This window comes from Bufo gargarizans, chromosome 4 (genome assembly GCF_014858855.1).
Source record: "Bufo gargarizans isolate SCDJY-AF-19 chromosome 4, ASM1485885v1, whole genome shotgun sequence".
In the NCBI taxonomy this organism is placed as follows: Eukaryota; Metazoa; Chordata; class Amphibia; order Anura; family Bufonidae; genus Bufo; species Bufo gargarizans.
This window is the reverse complement of record NC_058083.1, coordinates 326833307-326853252: the sequence shown is the minus strand read 5'-3', so window position 1 is coordinate 326853252 and position 19946 is coordinate 326833307. Positions and strand designations below refer to the sequence as shown.

Genomic DNA, 19946 nt, shown 5'->3' with positions numbered 1-19946 from the left:
CATACCCCTCACGGAATCCAAATGCGTAAACATTTTTAGACATTTATATTCCAGACTTCTTCTCACGCTTTAGGGCCCCTAAAAAGCCAGGGCAGTATAAATACCCCACATGTGACCCCATTTCGGAAAGAAGACACCCCAAGGTATTCCGTGAGGGGCATATTGAGTCCATGAAAGATTGAAATTTTTGTCCTAAGTTAGCGGAAAGTGAGACTTTGTGAGAAAAAAACAAAAAAAAAAATCAATATCCGCTAACTTATGCAAAAAAAAAAAAAATTCTAGGAACTCGCCATGCCCCTCATTGAATACCTTGGGGTGTCTTCTTTCCAAAGTGGGGTCACATGTGGGGTATTTATACTGCCCTGGCTTTTTAGGGGCCCGAAAGTGTGAGAAGAAGTCTGGGATCCAAATGTCTAAAAATGCCCTCCTAAAAGGAATTTGGGCCCCTTTGCGCATCTAGGCTGCAAAAAAGTGTCACACATGTGGTATCGCCGTACTCAGGAGAAGTTGGGGAATGTGTTTTGGGGTGTCATTTTACATATACCCATGCTGGGTGAGAAAAATATCTTGGTCAAATGCCAACTTTGTATAAAAAAATGGGAAAAGTTGTCTTTTGCCAAGATATTTCTCTCACCCAGCATGGGTATATGTAAAATGACACCCCAAAACACATTGCCCAACTTCTCCTGAGTACGGCGATACCACATGTGAGACACTTTTTTGCAGCCAAGGTGGGCAAAGGGGCACATATTCCAAAGTGCACCTTTCGGATTTCGCAGGCCATTTTTTACACATTTTGATTGCAAGGTACTTCTTACACATTTGGGCCCCTAAATTGCCAGGGCAGTATAACTACGCCACAAGTGACCCCATTTTGGAAAGAAGACACCCCAAGGTATTCCGTGAGGGGCATGGCGAGTTCCTAGAATTTTTTATTTTTTGTCGCAAGTTAGTGGAATATGAGACTTTGTAAGGAAAAAAGAGAAAAAAAAAAAAATCATCATTTTCCGCTAACTTGTGACAAAAAATAAAAAATTCTAGGAACTCGCCATGCCCCTCACGGAATACCTTGGGGTGTCTTCTTTCCAAAATGGGGTCACTTGTGGCGTAGTTATACTGCCCTGGCAATTTAGGGGCCCAAATGTGTGAGAAGTACCTTGCAATCAAAATGTGTAAAAAATGGCCTGCAAAATCTGAAAGGTGCACTTTGGAATATGTGCCCCTTTGCCCACCTTGGCAGCAAAAAAGTGTGACACATCTGGTATCGCCGTACTCAGGAGAAGTTGGGGAATGTGTTTTGGGGTGTCATTTTACATATACCCATGCTGGATGAGAGAAATATCTTGGCAAAAGACAACTTTTCCCATTTTTTTATACAAAGTTGGCATTTGACCAAGATATTTTTCTCACCCAGCATGGGTATATGTAAAATGACACCCCAAAACACATTCCCCAACTTCTCCTGAGTACGGCGATACCAGATGTGTCACACTTGTTTGCTGCCAAGGTGGGCAAAGGGGCACATATTCCAAAGTGCACCTTTTGGATTTCACCGGTCATTTTTTACACATTTTGATTGCAAAGTTCTTCTCACACATTTGGGCCCCTAAATTGCCAGGGCAGTATAACTACCCCACAAGTGACCCCATTTTGGAAAGAAGACACCCCAAGGTATTCTGTGAGGGGCATGGCGAGTTCCTAGAATTTTTTATTTTTTGTCGCAAGTTAGTGGAATATGAGACTTTGTAAGAAAAAAAAATAAAATAAAAAATCATCATCATTTTCCGCTAACTTGTGACAAAAAATAAAAAGTTCTATGAACTCACTATGCCCATCAGCGAATACCTTAGGGTGTCTACTTTCCGAAATGGGGTCATTTGTGGGGGTTTTCTACTGTTTGGGCATTGTAGAACCTCAGGAATCATGACAGGTGCTCAGAAAGTCAGAGCTGCTTCAAAAAGCGGAAATTCACATTTTTGTACCATAGTTTGTAAATGCTATAACTCTTACCCAAACCATTTTTTTTTTTTGCCCAAACATTTTTTTTTATCAAAGACATGTAGAACAATAAATTTGGCGAAAAATTTATATATGGATGTCGTTTTTTTTGCAAAATTTTACAGCTGAAAGTGAAAAATGTCATTTTTTTGCAAAAAAATCGTTACATTTTGATTAATAACAAAAAAAGTAAAAATGTCAGCAGCAATAAAATACCACCAAATGAAAGCTCTATTAGTGAGAAGAAAAGGAGGTAAAATTCATTTGGGTGGTAAGTTGCATGACCGAGCGATAAACGGTGAAAGTAGTGTAGTGCCGAAGTGTAAAAAGTGCTCTGGTCATGAAGGGGGTTTCACCTAGCGGGGCTGAAGTGGTTAATGGGGAATTTATTTCAACATTCGGCATGTCATCTGACAGTTTATTTTCCTCACTGAATACAATGGAGAAAAAAATATTTAACAGCTTTGCTTTCTCCTCGTCGCTCTCTGCGACTCCCCCCTCATTACTCTTTAACGGGCCGACACCTTCAGATTTATACTTTTTAACATTTATATAATTGAAGAACATTTTAGGGTTAGTTTTACTCTCTTGGCAATTAATCTCTCGGTCTCTAGTTTGGCCGCTTTTATTTGTTTTTTACATGTTCTATTTTTTTCCTTTATAGTTTTTCAGTGCTTCCGTGCTCCCCTCCTGTTTCAGTGAATGATATGCTTTCTTTTTGTCATTTATTGCTTTCTTTACAGTTCTGTTTATCCACATTGGTTTCTTTTTGTTCCTTAACCTTTTAATCCCATACGGTATGTACAATTCGATTTTAGGATGCTTTTAAAGATATCCCATTTTGTGGCTGTATTTTTATTTGTGAGGACTTTGTCCCAGTTAGTTTGGCCTATGACCTCTCTTAGTTGGCTAAATTTGGCTTTTTTGAAGTTTGGTATTTTTGTTCCTCCCTGTAGAAACGTTCTTTTGAATGATAATTGGAAGGTTATTACTTTATGGTCACTATTTCCCAGGTGTCCACCAACCTGCACGTCTGTTGTTCTGTCCGGCCTATTGGTTAATACTAAGTCCAGTATGGCCGTCCCTCTAGTCAGGTCCTGAACCAGTTGGGAGAGGTAATTGTCTTTGGTTATTGCCAAGAACCTGTTTCCTTTATGAGATATAGAAGTTTCAGTTTCCCAGTCTATATGTGGGTAGTTGAAGTCCCCCATAATAACCACCTCATTATGATTTGCCGCCTCGTCTATCTCAGAATTATGTATCATTTTCCTGCTATTACCTACTATTAATGTTAAATAAGAGACATTAACCCCTTAGTGACCAGACGGTTTTGGGCCTTAGTGAGCAATTTTTTTCATCTTCGCACTCCAAGAGAGACCCTTCTTCTCTCCCATTGATGTGGTTGTATGAGGGCAGGACAAGTTGTGGTTTTTAATGTCACCATTTTGGGGTACTCCTAATTTACTGGTTACCTTTTATCAACTGTTATTTGGGGGACGATGCGGGGGGGGGGGGGGGGCAGCAATACTGCCACTAAGTGTTTGTTATAAATTTTGCGGCATTCGTTTTTCAGTATAAATAACTTTGCTCTATAGGTCAGTACAATTATTACAATACCAATTTTCTCGCCCATTTTCCTTGGGGGACACAGACCTTGGGTATAGCTCAGCTCCCTAGGAGGCGTGACACTAAGTAAAACTGTTAAGCCCCTCCTCCATCAGCTATACCCTCAGCCTGGAGATAGAGGCTACCAGTTTTAGCTTAGTGTCCAAGGAGGCAAGACACCCCCTGCTACTGCAGGGCTGTTTTCTCCTTGTTGTTTTTTTAATTTTCTCTAATTTTGTTATTTTATTTTTGTTTTTTCCTAGGGATACCAGAGACGCATTGGACCTCTCTGTTCTCCCGGGGTTGAGCTGCACCAGTGCCAACGTATTTGCGCTGCTGCCTCCCCCACTGAAGCAATAGGAGGATCTGGGCAGCACCGGCTCCCCTACATCCCGCCAGCTAGGGGGTCGCCCGCACGCCAAGCCCCTCTTCCAGCTTCCTGCCACTGCGGTGCCAGGGGCTGAAGGGGCGACCCTGCTGGAAGGAACTGAGGGTGAAGACAGGTAAGATGGCTTTTTCCAGCCCATTCCCTGTCCCTGTTTGCACTGGGTTCGGGGGGCACCCGTGGTCGACCGCTTCCTGCGCTTCTCAGAGCGCTCTGTGAGATCTCCCCATCTGCCTGATTTTCATCCTGCCCGATCCCGCACCTCCCGCCTGGACGAACTTACACGCTGCTTAGAATCGTACCTTGATAGCCGGCTTACTCTTTGCCTCTTGCTACCTCCCCGCCGCCGCCCGCTCCGTGCCGCGATCGGGGGGGCGGGGCTTAGGCCCGGCATCGGCGGTTTCGGTTCGGCGGGACGAGGGTCAGGTGACCCACCTTACCTTCCGGCGCACGGATTCCAGTTATATCGCCGCGCTCTTGGGGCCTGCGGGCCCTTATTTTACAACATATGCCTGAGAATCTCGGGCAGCACGGGGTGCGTGTGTTTGGGGGCGGAGTTTCGTTCTGAAACATTCAAGCGTGGAGGGGGCGGAGCTTGTTCCCACGCCTCTGCTCAAGCTTGCCGCGCTTCCTCACTCCGGACTGAAGTGGAGACACGTGGGAGACACCTGGTGCATCGCTGGGGACGCACGCTGGCTTTCTGGCTGCCTCGCGGCTGCTGATCTGGACCTACGCTCCTAGGGAACTGACCTGACGTTCTTCTGAGGCACTGGTAGGACTGTTAACCCTCTCCTAACCCCACTGGTCATAGCCGCTGCAATCCCTTGTCCCTGTATCAAGGTACGACCACTTGTCAGCATGTCTGATCCCACGGGTGCCCCCAAACCCTGGTACCATGCCTGTACCGCCTGCAAGGAACTTTTTCCGAGTGGGCAATCTGAGCCGCATTGCCTTGCATGTCAGGCCCCGGTGCAGGGCCCGCTTCCCGCTGCGCCCCCTGTTGTCTCTGAACCCCCTGACTGGGCTAGGTCTCTGTCTCTGGCGGTGGAGAGCCTTACACACGTAGTGGGCCGTCTCGTGGATAGACCGCCTCTCCCGCAGACTGCCGAAATCCCTGTCGCACCTGCTGGGAATTCCGTTTCTGCCGCCCCCACTGATTCCCTGCCTCCCAGTGAATCTTCCAGGGCCCGGCGTACTCAGAAACGTTCAAGGGTTGAGCGCACATCTTCTCCTGATGTTTCGCTCTCTCCGCCATGCGTGCGAGCTCAGTCAAGCCTATCCTCTCAAAGGGATACGCCTTCTGAGGGAGAACTGGCGGATTCGGATGTGGACATGGACTCAGAGCTCCCGTCAAAATTGTCATCCGCGGTGGGGCATCTTATCACTAGTATCCGCGATACCTTTCAGATACACGATGACCCCCCCAGCTCTGAGCAGGCCGGCGTGTCCTTTCTCCGACCCAGACAGGCCTCCAAGGTCTTTCTCATACATGCAGATTTTTCTTCTGTGGTATCCAAGGCTTGGACTCGGCCCAACGTCCGCTTTGTTACACCAAAAAAGCTGGACATTTGTTATCCCTTTCCTGCGGAGTCTGTGACCACCTGGACATCTCCGCCCAAGGTTGATCCTCCTGTGGCTCGCCTGTCCAAAAGCACTGCTATTCCTGTACAGGACGGATCTTCCCTCCAGTCCGCTGAGGACCGTCGTACGGAATCCCTCTCCAAGGCAATATTTTCTGCCTCTGGTTCGGCCCTTAGACCGGTTTTTGCCTCCGCCTGGGTTGGCAAAGCGGTCTCTGAATGGGGTTTGCAGCTGGAGCAGGAGTTGGGGTCGGACGTTCCTGTTCAGGACCTCCGTTCCTTAGCCCAGCTAATTATCCAGGCTGGAAAATTTATCTGTGAGGCCTCCCTTGATGCGGGGGCCCTCATTGCCCGTTCCTCTGCCCTGGCGGTTTCTGTCAGGAGGGAACTCTGGCTGAAGGTTTGGGCGGCGGACGCCGCTTCCAAACGCTCCTTGGCCGGCCTACCGTTCACGGGTTCCCGCTTGTTCAGGACCCGCCTGGACGAACTTATATCAGAGGCCACGGGTGGGAAAAGTACTCACCTCCCCCAGTCCAGGCCAAAGGGCGCCCCACGGGGTCGTGCGGGTTCGTCCCGTTTTCGGTCCTTTCGTAAGCCCTCCGGATCTAGACCCGGGGCCGGTTCTTCTTCCTCTGGCCCAACCCAGGATAGACGCAAGAAGCCGTTTTTTCGGGCGCAACCTACCTGGCGCAAGCCCCAGCCTGCACGGGCTACCACAGGCCAGCAGCCCTCTGCCTGAAGGTGCGCCCCCACCCACCCTGGTGGGGGGCCGCCTTCTCCTTTTCAGGAACGTTTGGCGGAACCACATCTCAGACGCATGGGCGCTCGAGATTGTATCTTGCGGGTACAAGATCGAATTTGCGTCCATTCCGCCAGACCGTTTCTTCCGGTCCCGTCCTCCGCGGGACCCCGTACGAGCGGCCTCTTTCTTCGCGGCCGTTCGTTCACTCATGGACAAGGGTGTCATCGCCCCGGTGCCTCCGACGGAAAGGTTCAGGGGGTTCTACTCGAACCTCTTTGTGGTCCCCAAAAAGGAGGGCTCGGTGCGACCGATCTTGGACCTAAAGCGCCTGAACCGCTTCCTCCGCCTGCAGAGATTCCGGATGGAGTCTCTCCGGTCCGCAGTGGCCTCCCTGGAAAAGGGGGATTTCATGGCCTCCATCGACGTTCAGGATGCATACCTCCACGTTCCGGTTGCTCCATGTCATCACCGCTTCCTACGCTTCGCGGTGGGGGACGATCACTTCCAGTTCGTTGCCCTTCCCTTTGGTCTAGCAACGGCTCCTCGGGTGTTCACCAAGGTCCTGGCCCCTGTCTTGGCCCTTCTACGCTCAAGAAGTGTTTTTTTCTTCTTCCGTACTTGGACGACATCTTGATCAAGGCACCCTCCCTTTCACAGGCATCCGGCAGTGTGGATCTCACTCTGGAGACCCTGACGCGGTTTGGTTGGATTATCAACCACCCCAAGTCTTCCCTTACCCCCTCCAGACGGCTGATCTTCCTGGGGATGCTCCTGGATACGGAACTGGCAGAGGTCCGTCTTCCGTCGGACAAGCGTCTGGCCCTTCGCGGGTCGGTTCGCAGCCTTCTCCGTCATCACCGGCCTTCCCTCAGATCCAGCATGCGGTTGCTGGGGAAGATGGTTGCCTGTTTCGAGGCGGTGCCGTTCGCACAATTCCATTCCCGCACCTTTCAGAGGGCGATTCTGTCGGCCTGGGACAAATCACCGAGGAGTCTGGACAGGGCCTTCCTTCTGCCTCCCCTGGCTCGGGCTTCCCTCAACTGGTGGTTGCATATCCCTCTAAGGGGGAGGTCCTTCCTTCCACTGAACTGGCTGGTGATTACCACCGATGCCAGCTTACGGGGGTGGCGGGGGGTTTTCCCTCCCCGATCCGTCCAGGGCGTTTGGTCGCTATCGGAGTCCAGACTTCCGATCAACATTCTGGAGCTGAGGGCGGTTCTTTTGTCCCTCAGACACTGGACCCATCTACTGAGGGGCCGCCCTGTTCAGATCCAATCTGACAATGCCACGGCGGTGGCGTACATAAACCATCAGGGAGGCACCCGCAGCGCTGCGGCGATGCAAGAGGTGTCCCTCATTCTCCTCTGGGCGGAGAAGCACGTGCCAGCCTTGTCTGCGATTTACATCCCGGGGGTAGACAACTGGGCGGCAGATTTCTTCAGCCGGTCCACCATCGATCCGGGAGAATGGTCCCTGCACCCAGAGGTGTTCGAGGCCCTTTGTCTTCGCTGGGGTCGCCCCGACGTGGACCTCATGGCCTCCAAATTCAACCGCAAGGTTCCCCTATACCTATCCAGGGCTCGGGACCCGGAGGCTTACGGCGCCGACGCGCTTGTCCTTCCGTGGTGCCAATTCTCCCTTCTGTACGTCTTTCCTCCTCTTCCCCTCCTGCCATGGGTTCTTCGGAGGATCGCGGCAGAGGGCGTTCCCGCGATTCTGATCGCCCCGGATTGGCCCCGTCGGTCCTGGTACGCCGACCTAATGTTGCTGTTGGCAGACGCTCCGTGGCCACTGCCCTCCAGGGAGGACCTTCTCTCTCAGGGTCCGATCTTCCACGAGCATTTAGGCTCGCTACGTTTGACGGCGTGGCTGTTGAGACCGCCGTCTTAACGCGACGGGGTTTCTCCGCGGACGTAGTCCGCACCATGATCAGTGCTCGTAAACCCGTATCTTCGAGGATCTACTATCGGGTTTGGAGGTCCTATCTGGGGTTCTGTGAGTCCCGGAGCGTCCCACCTCTCCGGTTTTCTCTTCCCACGATCCTGTCCTTCCTCCAGTCGGGCCTGGACCTGGGGCTGGGCCTCAGTTCTCTGAAGGGACAGATTTCGGCGCTGTCTATTCTTCTCCAGCGTCCCCTGGCCCCTCTGGGGCCGATTAAGACCTTTTTGCAAGGGGTGGCTCACTCTGTTCCGCCGTACCGCCCTCCGGTTCCTTCCTGGGACCTGAATGTGGTGCTCTCGGCGCTTCAATCTGCCCCCTTCGAGCCCTTGCGGGAGGTCTCCCTTCGCCTTCTGTTCTGCAAGGTCATCTTTCTTGTGGCCATCACGTCTCTCCGGCGGGTGTCGGAGTTAGCGGCTCTTTCTTGCTCCGAACCTTTCCTGATCTTCCACCAGGATAAGGTTGTACTCCGGCCAGTCCCGGCTTTCCTGCCAAAGGTGGTCTCCGCCTTTCACATCAATGAGGACATCGTCCTTCCGTCGCTCTGTCCCTCTCCTTCCCACTCCAGAGAACGGGAACTGCACCGTCTGGATGTGGTCAGGGCGTTGAGGATTTACTTGGAGGTCACCGGATCCTTCCGGCGCACGGATTCCCTGTTTGTGGTTCCGGAGGGTTCGCGCAAGGGTTTGGCGGTCTCCAAGGTGGCCATTGCCCGTTTCATTAAACTGGCGGTGTCTGAGGCTTATCGAGCCAAGGGCAGGGCTCCGCCTTTCGGCGTCACTGCTCATTCCACCAGAGCAGTCGGGGCTTCCTGGGCGCAGAGGCATCGGGCCTCGGCTGAGCAGTTGTGCAAAGCGGCCACCTGGTCCTCTCTGCACACTTTCACCAGGTTCTATAGAGTGCATACGCACGCGTCAGCGGATGCTGCTCTGGGCCGCCTGGTTTTGCAGGCCGCGGTTTCCTGATGCTCCGGTGGTCCGCCTTGGGTTGTAGTCCCTCTCTTCTTGGACTGCTCTTGAACGTCCCAAGGTCTGTGTCCCCCAAGGAAAATGGGCGAGAAAAGGAGATTTTTGTATAACTTACCAGTTAAATCTCTTTCTCGCTCTTCCTTGGGGGACGCAGCACCCACCCTTCTGTGTTTGGTTCTAGGGTTATGGCTGGCGCCCCGTTGGGTTGTTGGCTGTTGTTTGCATTGTTGGTTGTTTTCCTTTCACTACTTGGACACGCAACTGGTAGCCTCTATCTCCAGGCTGAGGGTATAGCTGATGGAGGAGGGGCTTAACAGTTTTACTTAGTGTCACGCCTCCTAGGGAGCTGAGCTATACCCAAGGTCTGTGTCCCCCAAGGAAGAGCGAGAAAGAGATTTAACTGGTAAGTTATACAAAAATCTCCTTTTTTTTTAAGTGTATGATACACTGTTCTGCCTTAGCAGTACAGTGTCTTATATTGCCAGGCTGCACCAGCTCAGCTCCTGCTCATTGCTGCACGGAAGAGCCATACAGTGATTAGACTAGGCCACCATAAAAAGGTGGTGGCCTAACCTAAGGGTCCTTAGGGATCGCTTCATTGGGGGTCACTAAGGAGTTAAAGGGCATCTGTCACAGATTGCAATTAGAAGAATCTTGACATCGCCTGCCGCCTCTAGTTCAGTTGATCATTTGTTGAAGCATTTAGTCTAAGGTACATCAGTTAACTTCCAGAAATAATGACTTCAGGGGCATGGAAACAGCAACAGAAGTTTACAAATTGTTATTCTAGGTTGTTTTTTTCTTAAACATTTGGTTCTCAATTGTTGAAATGAAATCTTCTCTTCATTGTATATACTTAATTTCTCTGTTTTCTGTCCAGGTGGCTCATCGAGTGAAGGAGCATGGCCGGCACAGTCTCCACTTCCACATCAGGAAAATTGGGTCAGTTTTGCAGATACTCCACCAAGCAGTGCTCTTTTAGCCATGCATCCCGCCTCTGTCCAGGTGTGACATTTTATTAGTTGCCTTTTCATTTGCTTTGTTTGATTTGCTGAGCTGAAATGGCTTTTTTTTTCCATCTTTCCATTTTTTTTTATTTTTTTTTCCTTTGTTTCTGATTTTGTCTTATGTTGTCCATTTTGGATTTAATAAAATACTACTTTAATTTTGGCCAGGGATTTCCCTTTGGAATTGGCAGAGATAGCTTGGGACAGATACATTATCAGTACTATACCTACTTATGGTAGGCCAAACAACATGTTGCAGTAGAGCTGTATGTCATACATGTGTGTTTTTTTTTTTTTTTTTAAGATTAGGATACCCAGCAGACAGGATCCCCTTGGTTTTGAGTTAACCTTCCTAGTGTTGACTTAATACAAGAAGGATACACACCTGCTCACTCCAGTCCTGCGCCTTAGCTGTTGTCTGCAATCATCCAATTCCAGGCTTCCAGGTGGCATGTGACCAGCATGACATGGTTCTTGGGGACATGTCAGGGCTGAGGCTATTTAGTGGCTGCAACGGTGCACTTGGTCCCGTCCAAAACCCAGCTGGATGTAAACAAGTCTGGAATCCGAAGATCACCAACAGCAGGGAGCAACTACCCTAGCGGGAGCGCACTCAAATCTAATGGATCGTGGACTATCACTTTAGGGAGGGACATGTCAAGATGCAGTTCGGGGGTGTTAGGCTAGTTAATTAAAGGGGTTGTGTCACTTCAGCAAGTAGCATTTATCATGTAGAGAAAATTAATACAAACCACTTACTAATGTTTTGTTATTATCCATATTGCTTTCTTTGCTGGCTCGATTCATTTTTCCTCCACATTATACACTGCTCGTTTCCATGGTTATGGCCACCCTGTAATCCAGCAGCAGTGGCTGTGGTTGCACACTGTAGGAAAAAACACTGGCCTACGCCCACTCCCACAGACCCGACCACAAGAGAGGCCAGCGCTTTTTCCTATAATGTGCAAGCACGACCACCATTGACAGATTGCAGGGTGGCCGTAACCATGGAAAACAATACATTAGTAAGTGCCTTGTATTAATGTCCTCTACATGATAAATGCTATTTGCTGAAGTGAGACAACCCCTTTAAGTCCAGAGCTTAGTATCCTGACTTAGTTTACTTGCCTGCAGTGATGTGCCATATACCCCACTTGACAGCTGCAGCCAGACACTGGCTTCAGCGTTATGACATGAGTCAGAGGAGGCCAGTGGCCATGTGGGGTATACTGCATATGATTGCTGCAGCCATCTGATCAAACATTGGGAGGGAGGCCTGAAGTGGGGGTATATAGGACAACCTCTATAAGGAAAGATTTTTCATGCTGCAAACATGTCATTTAAAGGGGTTATCCGTGAAATGATCACGATCAGGATAGGTAATCATCAGATAGGGATTGGTCGTAAGAATAGTTCATCTATATATATATATATATATATATATATATATATATATATATATATATATATATATATATATGGATAACCCCTTTAAATGATTTAGATTTTTTGGGAAATTTTAAGGTATGCTGTGGAAAAGGAGATAAACAACATTCCTAATCTATAACCAATTACTGTGGTAGAATTCAGATTTTAACATCAGCTGACTTGCATTTGCATTCTGCTGTGGATTTATTTATTGCAGTACAGAGTACACAGGCCGGTTACCTAAAAACCTAATTTAAAATGCTGTAGCACCGAGGCTGTGTACCTCAAGACTCAGCAGTTTAGCTCACAGCTAGGTTTGTACTGTGCTGACTACAGTCACACTACACCATTTCCTATCTCAGCCTTTGTGAATTATATTTACAAGGTTCCTGCAAGAGGAATCTGTGTATGAAAGATGTAGGAAAGCTGCTGGAGTACAGATTCCCACAGTAATCAGTAGAAGGACAGTTAGTATCTTGATGTCCCTGATGAAACTTTGAGTGTGTTCACTCACAAAAGCAATTCCCACATATAAATGAAGTCTGTTCAGTTAGGGTTAGATTTATCAAGACTGGCGAAAAGGAAAACTGGCTCAGGTGACCAATCGGATTCTACCTTTCATTTTTCAGAGCCAATTTGGAAAATGTAAGGTGGAATCTGATTTGTTTGTTATGGGTAACTAAGCCAGTTTTCCTTTACACCAGTGTTTTTACTAGATCCGGCAGGGTTCAGCAAAAAACGCTTCCGTTACTGATAATATAACAATCTGCATTCGTTATGAACGGATCCGGTTGTATTATCTTTAACATTTGATATGTGGGGAGTAGATGGAAAGAAACTCTGCACTCACCCCAGTCTTGATGATACTTCACAACTTTATTGCTTCTTCATGGCCACAAGCGTGCAGGCTGGGGAGTGGGATGGCCCTATGGTGTGGATCGGCAGTGACTGCCGTTTCGCGAGTGGCTTGCGCTTCCTCGGACCGCTATGATGCACAAGCGCACCGCCGTACATTTAAGGGCGAACCCCCGATCATCACCAGGACACTCCACAGGTGCGCAATTGCGTGTGAAAATAGATACAAAGAGGACACATTGTACCAATGCGAATGCAATACAGATGCAATAGAGCAAACACTATCGGTTAGAGGCAACAAATTACAAGAGGCAAGACAGGCTAGTAGGAGAACAGGGACTTTAGATAAATACAGCCATATCATTTAATCCATGCGGACCCATGGCATTAGTCCCGATGAGCCATCGAGCCTCCCACTGCAGCAGGAGGTGGTGGCGATCACCACCCCTGGGGATGCTCCCGTACTCTTTCGAATAAGGGTCTTATAGTTTTGCCAATGTAAAACCTGCAACAAGTTGTTATGTAAACTATGTGATATGTAAGACATGTGATAAAGTCTTTGACTTTATGCATGTCCCCTCCCCAAAGATAGTATTTTTCTCTGGGAATTTTGGGAACACAAAGAACACATACCACACTTGTAATTGCCCTGCGGTTTTCTGTTCTGTAACCAATTGGTTTGTCTGGAATGTCTCAACACACTGTTGACTAATCTATCTTTCAGAGTGTGGCTTTTTTTGAAAGTAACAAGGGGTCTTTTTGAAATAAAGTTCCCCAAAGAAGACTCTCCTCTCAAAAGGTCCCAATTACTTAACACAGCTTGTCTCACTATATCTGCTGCTGGACTGAATTTGAAGACAAATGCGAATCTGTCTTGGTTGCTGTCCTCGATCCTATCCCTAACGAGATTATGACGTGAATGCCGACCGGCACGATATAAAGCATCGACAACGTCTCTTCTTGGGTAGCCCCTCTCCAGCAGCCTTTCCTTAAGTTGGTGGGCTTGCCTGAAATAGCCCTCATCCATGCTATTAATTCTACGTAAACGGATGAATTGTCCGAAAGGGACAGCATCCTTCACCGTGGGGGGATGAAAACTGGTCTGGTGGAGCAGCGAGTTTGTTGCGGTTGGCTTACAAAAACCTGTTGTGTGGAGTACACCATCAACTGTGGTGACTTACATCCAGAAAATCCAGAGAATCACCACCAAAGTTGAGGGTAAACCTCATATTCATGTGATTAGTCTCATTTAAATGTTGTACAAACTGTTTACACAACTCTTCGCTGCCCGGCCAGACCAGAAATACATCATCCACCTATGGCAGGTAAAGGTGGACATATTTCAGGAAGGGGTTCCCCAGTGAGAAGACGTATGTCTCTTCAAATAGCGCCAGATACAGGTTCACGAAGGTACACGACACCAGTGTACCCATCGCTGTACCTAGTATCTGGTGGTACCACTGCCGGTCAAATTGGAACACGTTGTTGGTGAGTACTAAATATAAAAATTCCTGTATGAACCTTGAAAAAATGGGATTCTTGTCGGAGCGACTCAAAACCATAGCTATGGCCTTCAAACCCAAGTCATGGGGAATTCTCGTATATAAACTCTCCACGTCTAAGGACACAAGGCGGAATTCCTCCCGCCACTCAAAATTGAGGGCGCGGAGGAAGTCCCCGGTGTCCTTTAGATACGTGGGAGTGCCCCTAAGTAAAGGCCTCAATAGCCAGTCGATATACCTAGAGATGGGTTCGGTCGCTGATCCCATGCCAGTGACGATAGGTCGTCCCAGGGGATGGGACAGCGATTTATGTATTTTCGGGACGAAATACCGAGCAGGGTTCTTAGGAAACTTTGGAGTCAGTCTCTCCAAGATGCTCTTGGGCAGAAATTGTATATCAATGTACTTATCAAGGAGTGACTGTACCCTGGCCAGTATAGACGGGACTGGGTTCCCACTAAGTTTTTCATATACATTTCTATCTTCCAACTGCCTGGCAGCTTCCTCCAAATAATAGACCTTGGTCATCAGGACCACATTGCCCCCTTTGTCGGCGGGCTTAATGACGACATCGTCAAGACCATCAAGCCACTGTAGAGCAGACCGTTCCTCACAAGTAATGTTAGGGGGTGCCACTTGATAAATCAGTGCACGTACATCCCTAAGTACTCTTTTGTGGAAGAGGGCAATAGCAGAGCCCGCCGGCATAGGGGGAAGAAAAGTGGACCTGATGCCGCCTGAAAACAATTCCCGACACTCAGGTGCAACGGTATTATCGCTCTCGAACAAGGAACTGTACACACTCAATCTCCTTAGTATCAAAGCGATGCTGTAAATGAAAATCAGTGCAGGTCATGTGTGCAGGGACCTCACCAAGTAGTGGTGGGGGACGAGTAGAACTACTTTCTGAGAACATTCTCTTTTTTTTTTTTTTTTAAGAAACAATTTACGCACAGCTCTGTATAAATCTATTTCAAAGTTGACAGGATTAAATTGTTCCACCAAGCTGTATCCCAACCCTTGTTGGAGGAGTGAGAGACAGCTCGGGGGCAATTCATGTGTGGTGCGGTTAATGACAATATTGGGAGAGTCCTGCATCGGGGGGGCTGGATGGAATGTCTCTACTGTTTCCAGGAGACTTGTCTCCTCCTTCTCCTGGATTTGCGGATTTGGGTGTTTCTTTCCCTCGTCCCCTTCGGGTTCTTTTCCTAAAGGGGGGCTGTTCACCCGGGCAGTTGCTCCATTTTCTGACTGACTAGAATCTGAGTTGGTAGTCCAGAAATCGCTACGGGTGCGGCGTGGATTACGTAGAGGACGACCTCTCTTTTTGTTCCAGTCAAAGACTCTGTCATTCTCATCGTTCTTATCTCTCAAAAACGTATCTCTTTTTCTCTCTATTTCAGTTTGAGTAACGGTAAGCTTTTTACTTAACCTTTTCTCAAAATTAATGTACTGTGTCTCAGTCAATCTCAGCTTGAGTTCCACATGCGCTTTTTCTAGGTCTTGTTCAACCTTGATGTATTCCTTTTTGTCCCGTGCTAGGACAAAGTTTAATATTTGCATGGAGAATTCTAAATGCATGTGTTTCCATGACTCTGCAAAGTCCTCACGCTGATACAAATCTTTATAAATTCTTAGACCCCGCTGAACATGATTGCTTTCCTTATGAGGTCAGGGACTTAATAGTCCAAAACAGACGTACTTCCCTGTCTGCCAATTGAAAGATCTTTGCCTCCAAAGATCTAGTGCTCATTGAAAAAACCTGGTCCTTCTCATTACACACCGTAAAATAAGCCTCCGCTCCCTCTGCCCTTATGCAAGCTGAAAGGCGTTTCGTTGATCAAAGTAGCCAGTAGGGGTGGTGGTGACAGTTCATCTGATGCGTGCTCAGCTGTTATAGACATATTAGTATTCGTGGTGAGGAAAAAAGGTAAGGAATCAGCGGCACTGCTCTCCTACTAGCCTAAAGTCCCTGTTCTCCTACTAGCCTGTCTTGCCTTTTGTAATTTGTTGCCTCTAACCGATATTGTTTGCTCTATTGTATCTGTATTGCATTCGCATTGGTACAATGTGTCCTTCTCTTTGTATCTATTTTCACACGCAGTTGCGCACCTGTGGAGCGTTCGTTGGTCACCATGGTGATGATCGGGGCTTTCCCCTTAAATGTACGGCGGTGCGCTTGTGTGTCATAGCGGTCCGAGGAAGTGCAAGCCACGCGCGGAACGGCCGTCACCGCCGATCCACACCATAGGGCCATTCCGCTCCCCAGCCTGCACACTTGTTGCCATGAAGAAGCAATAAAGTTGTGAAGTATCATCAAGACTGGGGTGAGTGCCGCGTTTCTTTCCATCTACTCACCATATATCAAGTATCTATTCGTATTAACGCTGAGCACCACATCATCCGGTCTGTTCAGCCGCTGGTCTGTGACTCCTGTTGGAGTGAGGGGTATATGGTGAGTTGCCGAGCAGCAGTGCCGCTGATTCCTTCCCTTTTTTCCTCACCACGAATATTATCTTTAACATTGCCAAGACAGATCCGTCATGGATTCCATTGAAAGTCAATGTAGGACGGATCCATTTTCTATTGTGGCAGAGAAAACTGATCCGTCCCCATTGACTTGCATTGTGTGTCATGACTGATCCGTCTTGCTCCGCATCCCAGGACAGAAAGCAAACTACAACATGTTGCAGTTTGCTCTCAGGTATGGAAACGCAACTGAACAGAATGCATTGCGCTCGGTTCAGTTTTGCCCTCATTGACAATGAATGGGGACAAAACGGAAGTGTTTTTTTCCGGTAATGAGCCCCTATGACAGATCTCAATACCGGAAAACTAAATGCTAGTGTGAAAGTAGCCTTACATTTGTATGCCCTTATATACAAGATGATTCTGGAGTCTCTATACAAAAGTTCTCAGTTGAGAATTTGGAATATGAGAACATAATACACAAGTCCACAGAAATAAGAATTCTGTTCTACAACTGGAAATGTTTAAAGGCACTTTGTCACCAGGAAATTCTGTTACACCAGTCATGTTGTATAGCTAGCTCAGCTGAAAGTAATGATACCTTTCACAAGTACTTTTAATCCATATGCAAAATGGCAGTAAAGTGCACAGAGAGTGGGCCAAAGCCTCTCTGTGCAACCCCCCTTCCCCAAATATAGTGTACTTTTTTACTGAGTGTCCCATTGCTTCTCTCTGGAGAAAAAGTACTTTTAATCCATATGCAAATGAGTAATTGAGTGCCACAGGGTGAGCCAAAGCAATCTGTGCACCCTTACTCCTCCTGTGTCCTCTGCCAGTCTCCCACCTTCTTCTTGATTGACAGGACCGAGATGTAACTAAGCAGGAACCTGGTCCTGACAATCAAGGAGAGGGAGGGACTGGCAGAGGGCACAGGAGGAGTATGGGTGCACAAATTACTTTGGCTCACCCTGTGGCACTTAAATAATTTTTTGCATATAGATTAAAAGTACTTTTTTTTCCCAGAGTGAAGCAATGGATCTAAGAAAAAAGTGCATAATATGGGTAAAAGTATTGGGATACACCTCTTATTTATTTCAGATGTTTAATTTAGTCCCATTGGCACAGGTGTATAAAATCCAGGTCTCTGGGTCTCCATATTAATGCCAGTGGATTTGGAATGAGATATTGTAAAAGCCACTGTATGTATAATGCGGTGTCCCAATACTTTTATCCGTATAGTGTATCATTACATTCTGATGAGCTAGCCCTATAATGCAATGTGCTTGGTACCAGTGCCTTACATGTACGGCGCTAGAGCGAAGTGCAAACATGGGGCTCAATGGACAGGGGGTCCATTGAGACCCGCGGCTATTGACCTCAACCGGCGATAATGCAGATCGTGGTCATTAAAGCCTTTTAGATGCTGTGATCAAGTGAGATCACGCCATCTAAAGGGGGAAAAATCCGGAATCTCGTGCTTCAATACAGGGTATTGAAGCTGCAATTCTTATTTTAGCCAGTAGGCAGGTGGCAGGCCAACATACAGTAAGAAATGAGCAATTCTCCTCAAATCATGTGTCTAGAAGATTTTAAGGAGAGTTAAAGAAAAACAATGGGTTTTGTAGGCACAAATACGAGCTTTAAAATCATAAAAAAAAGTAAGAGTTTAAATCACCGTAGAAAACGTCCGCACTATTAAAATATAAAAATATTTTTCTAATACGGAGAATGGAGTAATAGAAAAAAGGGTCAAATTGGCCAATTTGCTATATTTTTTCATTGCTTTTCTTACCCCCAAAAAGTAATAATGTGATAAAAAAGTCACACAAACTCTAAAATGGTATCAATAAAAACTACAGATTATCCCGCAAAAAATTAGCCCCATACAGCTTCACAGCTCAGCTAAAAAAAAACATGGGAGATTTTTAAAAAAAAACATTTTTTTTTTTTTATTCCATGTTCAAATTTATTTGTATGCTGTTTTCAAAACAAAAACAAAACCTATACATATGTGGTATTGTTGTAATCGTACCAACCCAGAAAATGAAGGGCACAGGTCAGTTTTACCGCAAAGAGAATGCAGTGGGAACTAAACACGAAAAACCGTGGAGGGATTTTTTTTATTTTTTGCAATTCCACCCCATTTGGAATATTTTTTATTTATTTATTTTTTATATCCTGCTTCACACTACATTGTATGCCATATTAAATGGTGCCATTAGAAAGTACAACTTGTCCTGCAAAAAATAAGCCCTCGTACTGCTATGTGAGCGGAGATATAAAAAAGTTATGGCTCAAGGAAGATGGGGGGGGGGGGATTAAAACGCAAAAACAAAAAACCTCTGGTATCCTAAGGGTTAACAGTAAATTTCCTATTGCCAGACTCCCTTTGATTATTTCATTTACATGGACACGTGAATGAGTAAAATATAGGCCTAGAGTTTAGATTTAACAATTAGAGGATGTGTTCTTTGTCTTGTTCAGTGACTCGGATGTTTACAGGCACCAGGATACATTTCTGTAGATCATTTACACTTTGATTCAAAGTTGCATGAAGGTGCACATTTGTGAAGTGCTGGGTGGCATTTTGTGCCTGCTTGAAGTATATATTAGCGTATGGTTTTCTCGTTATTGTTTTCTCGTTATGGTTTTCTATGTCATTGGGGGACACAGCACCATGGGTATATGCCCAGCTACCACTAGGAGGCGACACTAGATATCAAAAAGGTTGGCTCCGCCCAGGTGGGCTATACTCTCTCCACAGCCACTAGGCTAATCAATTTTAGACTAGTGTCCACATGACCTGCTCTGTTTTTTGCAGGTCTTGCTGCTTTTTAATTTTTTAATTTTTATTCTTTTTTCCTTCTGCAGGATGGGGCTCCATCGTGGATTACCACTTTGGTTGCACGCGGGCGCGTACTTGAAGTACCTACGCCGGTCACCCAGTCCCCCATTACTGCATCTGCAGTGGCATGCCGGCAATCCCACGTAAGTGTTGAGTTTGCCGAAGGGGTGACCCTGCAGCGCCTGACGATGCCGGACGGTAAGTATTCTTCCCTGCGTCCCTGCCCCAAGAGGTCCCTTGGGTTAACCCCCCCCCCCCCCCCCCTTTCTGGCCAAGGGATGGGAATTTATTTCATTTGTGGGGCCTGGTTAGGTCCCTCCTTTCCTCTTCTTTTTTTTTTTTTTTTTTTTCTTCCCTTTCTTGGGTATCCTCCTCCTCCCTGGCCACCCTTCCCTCTTCCGGCCTTTCCCTCTACTTTAGTCCTCGGCTTCTGCCGGGACTAGGCCGCATCTTCCCCGACCTGTCCTCGGGGCCCTGGTGCTCCTTTTGCCCTGTTTTTTTTCCTCCCTGAGCGTCGCTCCTCCTCGGGAGCCCCCCGCACCCATTTTTTTCATTCCGGAGGACCCCCAGGTCCCCCGCGGTTCCGGTCCGCCAAGGGCTTTTTCTTGGCCCCTCCCCGCTCCT

The 19946-nt window shown here is 47.5% G+C and overlaps 1 protein-coding gene across 6 annotated transcripts in view; it reads left to right on the top strand.

The window, feature by feature from the left end:
• Positions 1 to 19946, top strand: part of REPS1 (RALBP1 associated Eps domain containing 1) — a 116618-nt gene that overhangs the window by 40174 nt on the left and 56498 nt on the right. For 5 of the 6 annotated variants that reach the window (XM_044288728.1, XM_044288733.1, XM_044288729.1 and 2 more), the window contains exon 5: positions 10097 to 10221. In XM_044288728.1, the coding sequence (XP_044144663.1) occupies positions 10097 to 10221 (125 nt within the window). The remainder of the gene's footprint in view (positions 1 to 10096; positions 10222 to 19946) is intronic. The other variant, XM_044288730.1, reaches the window with a different exon arrangement.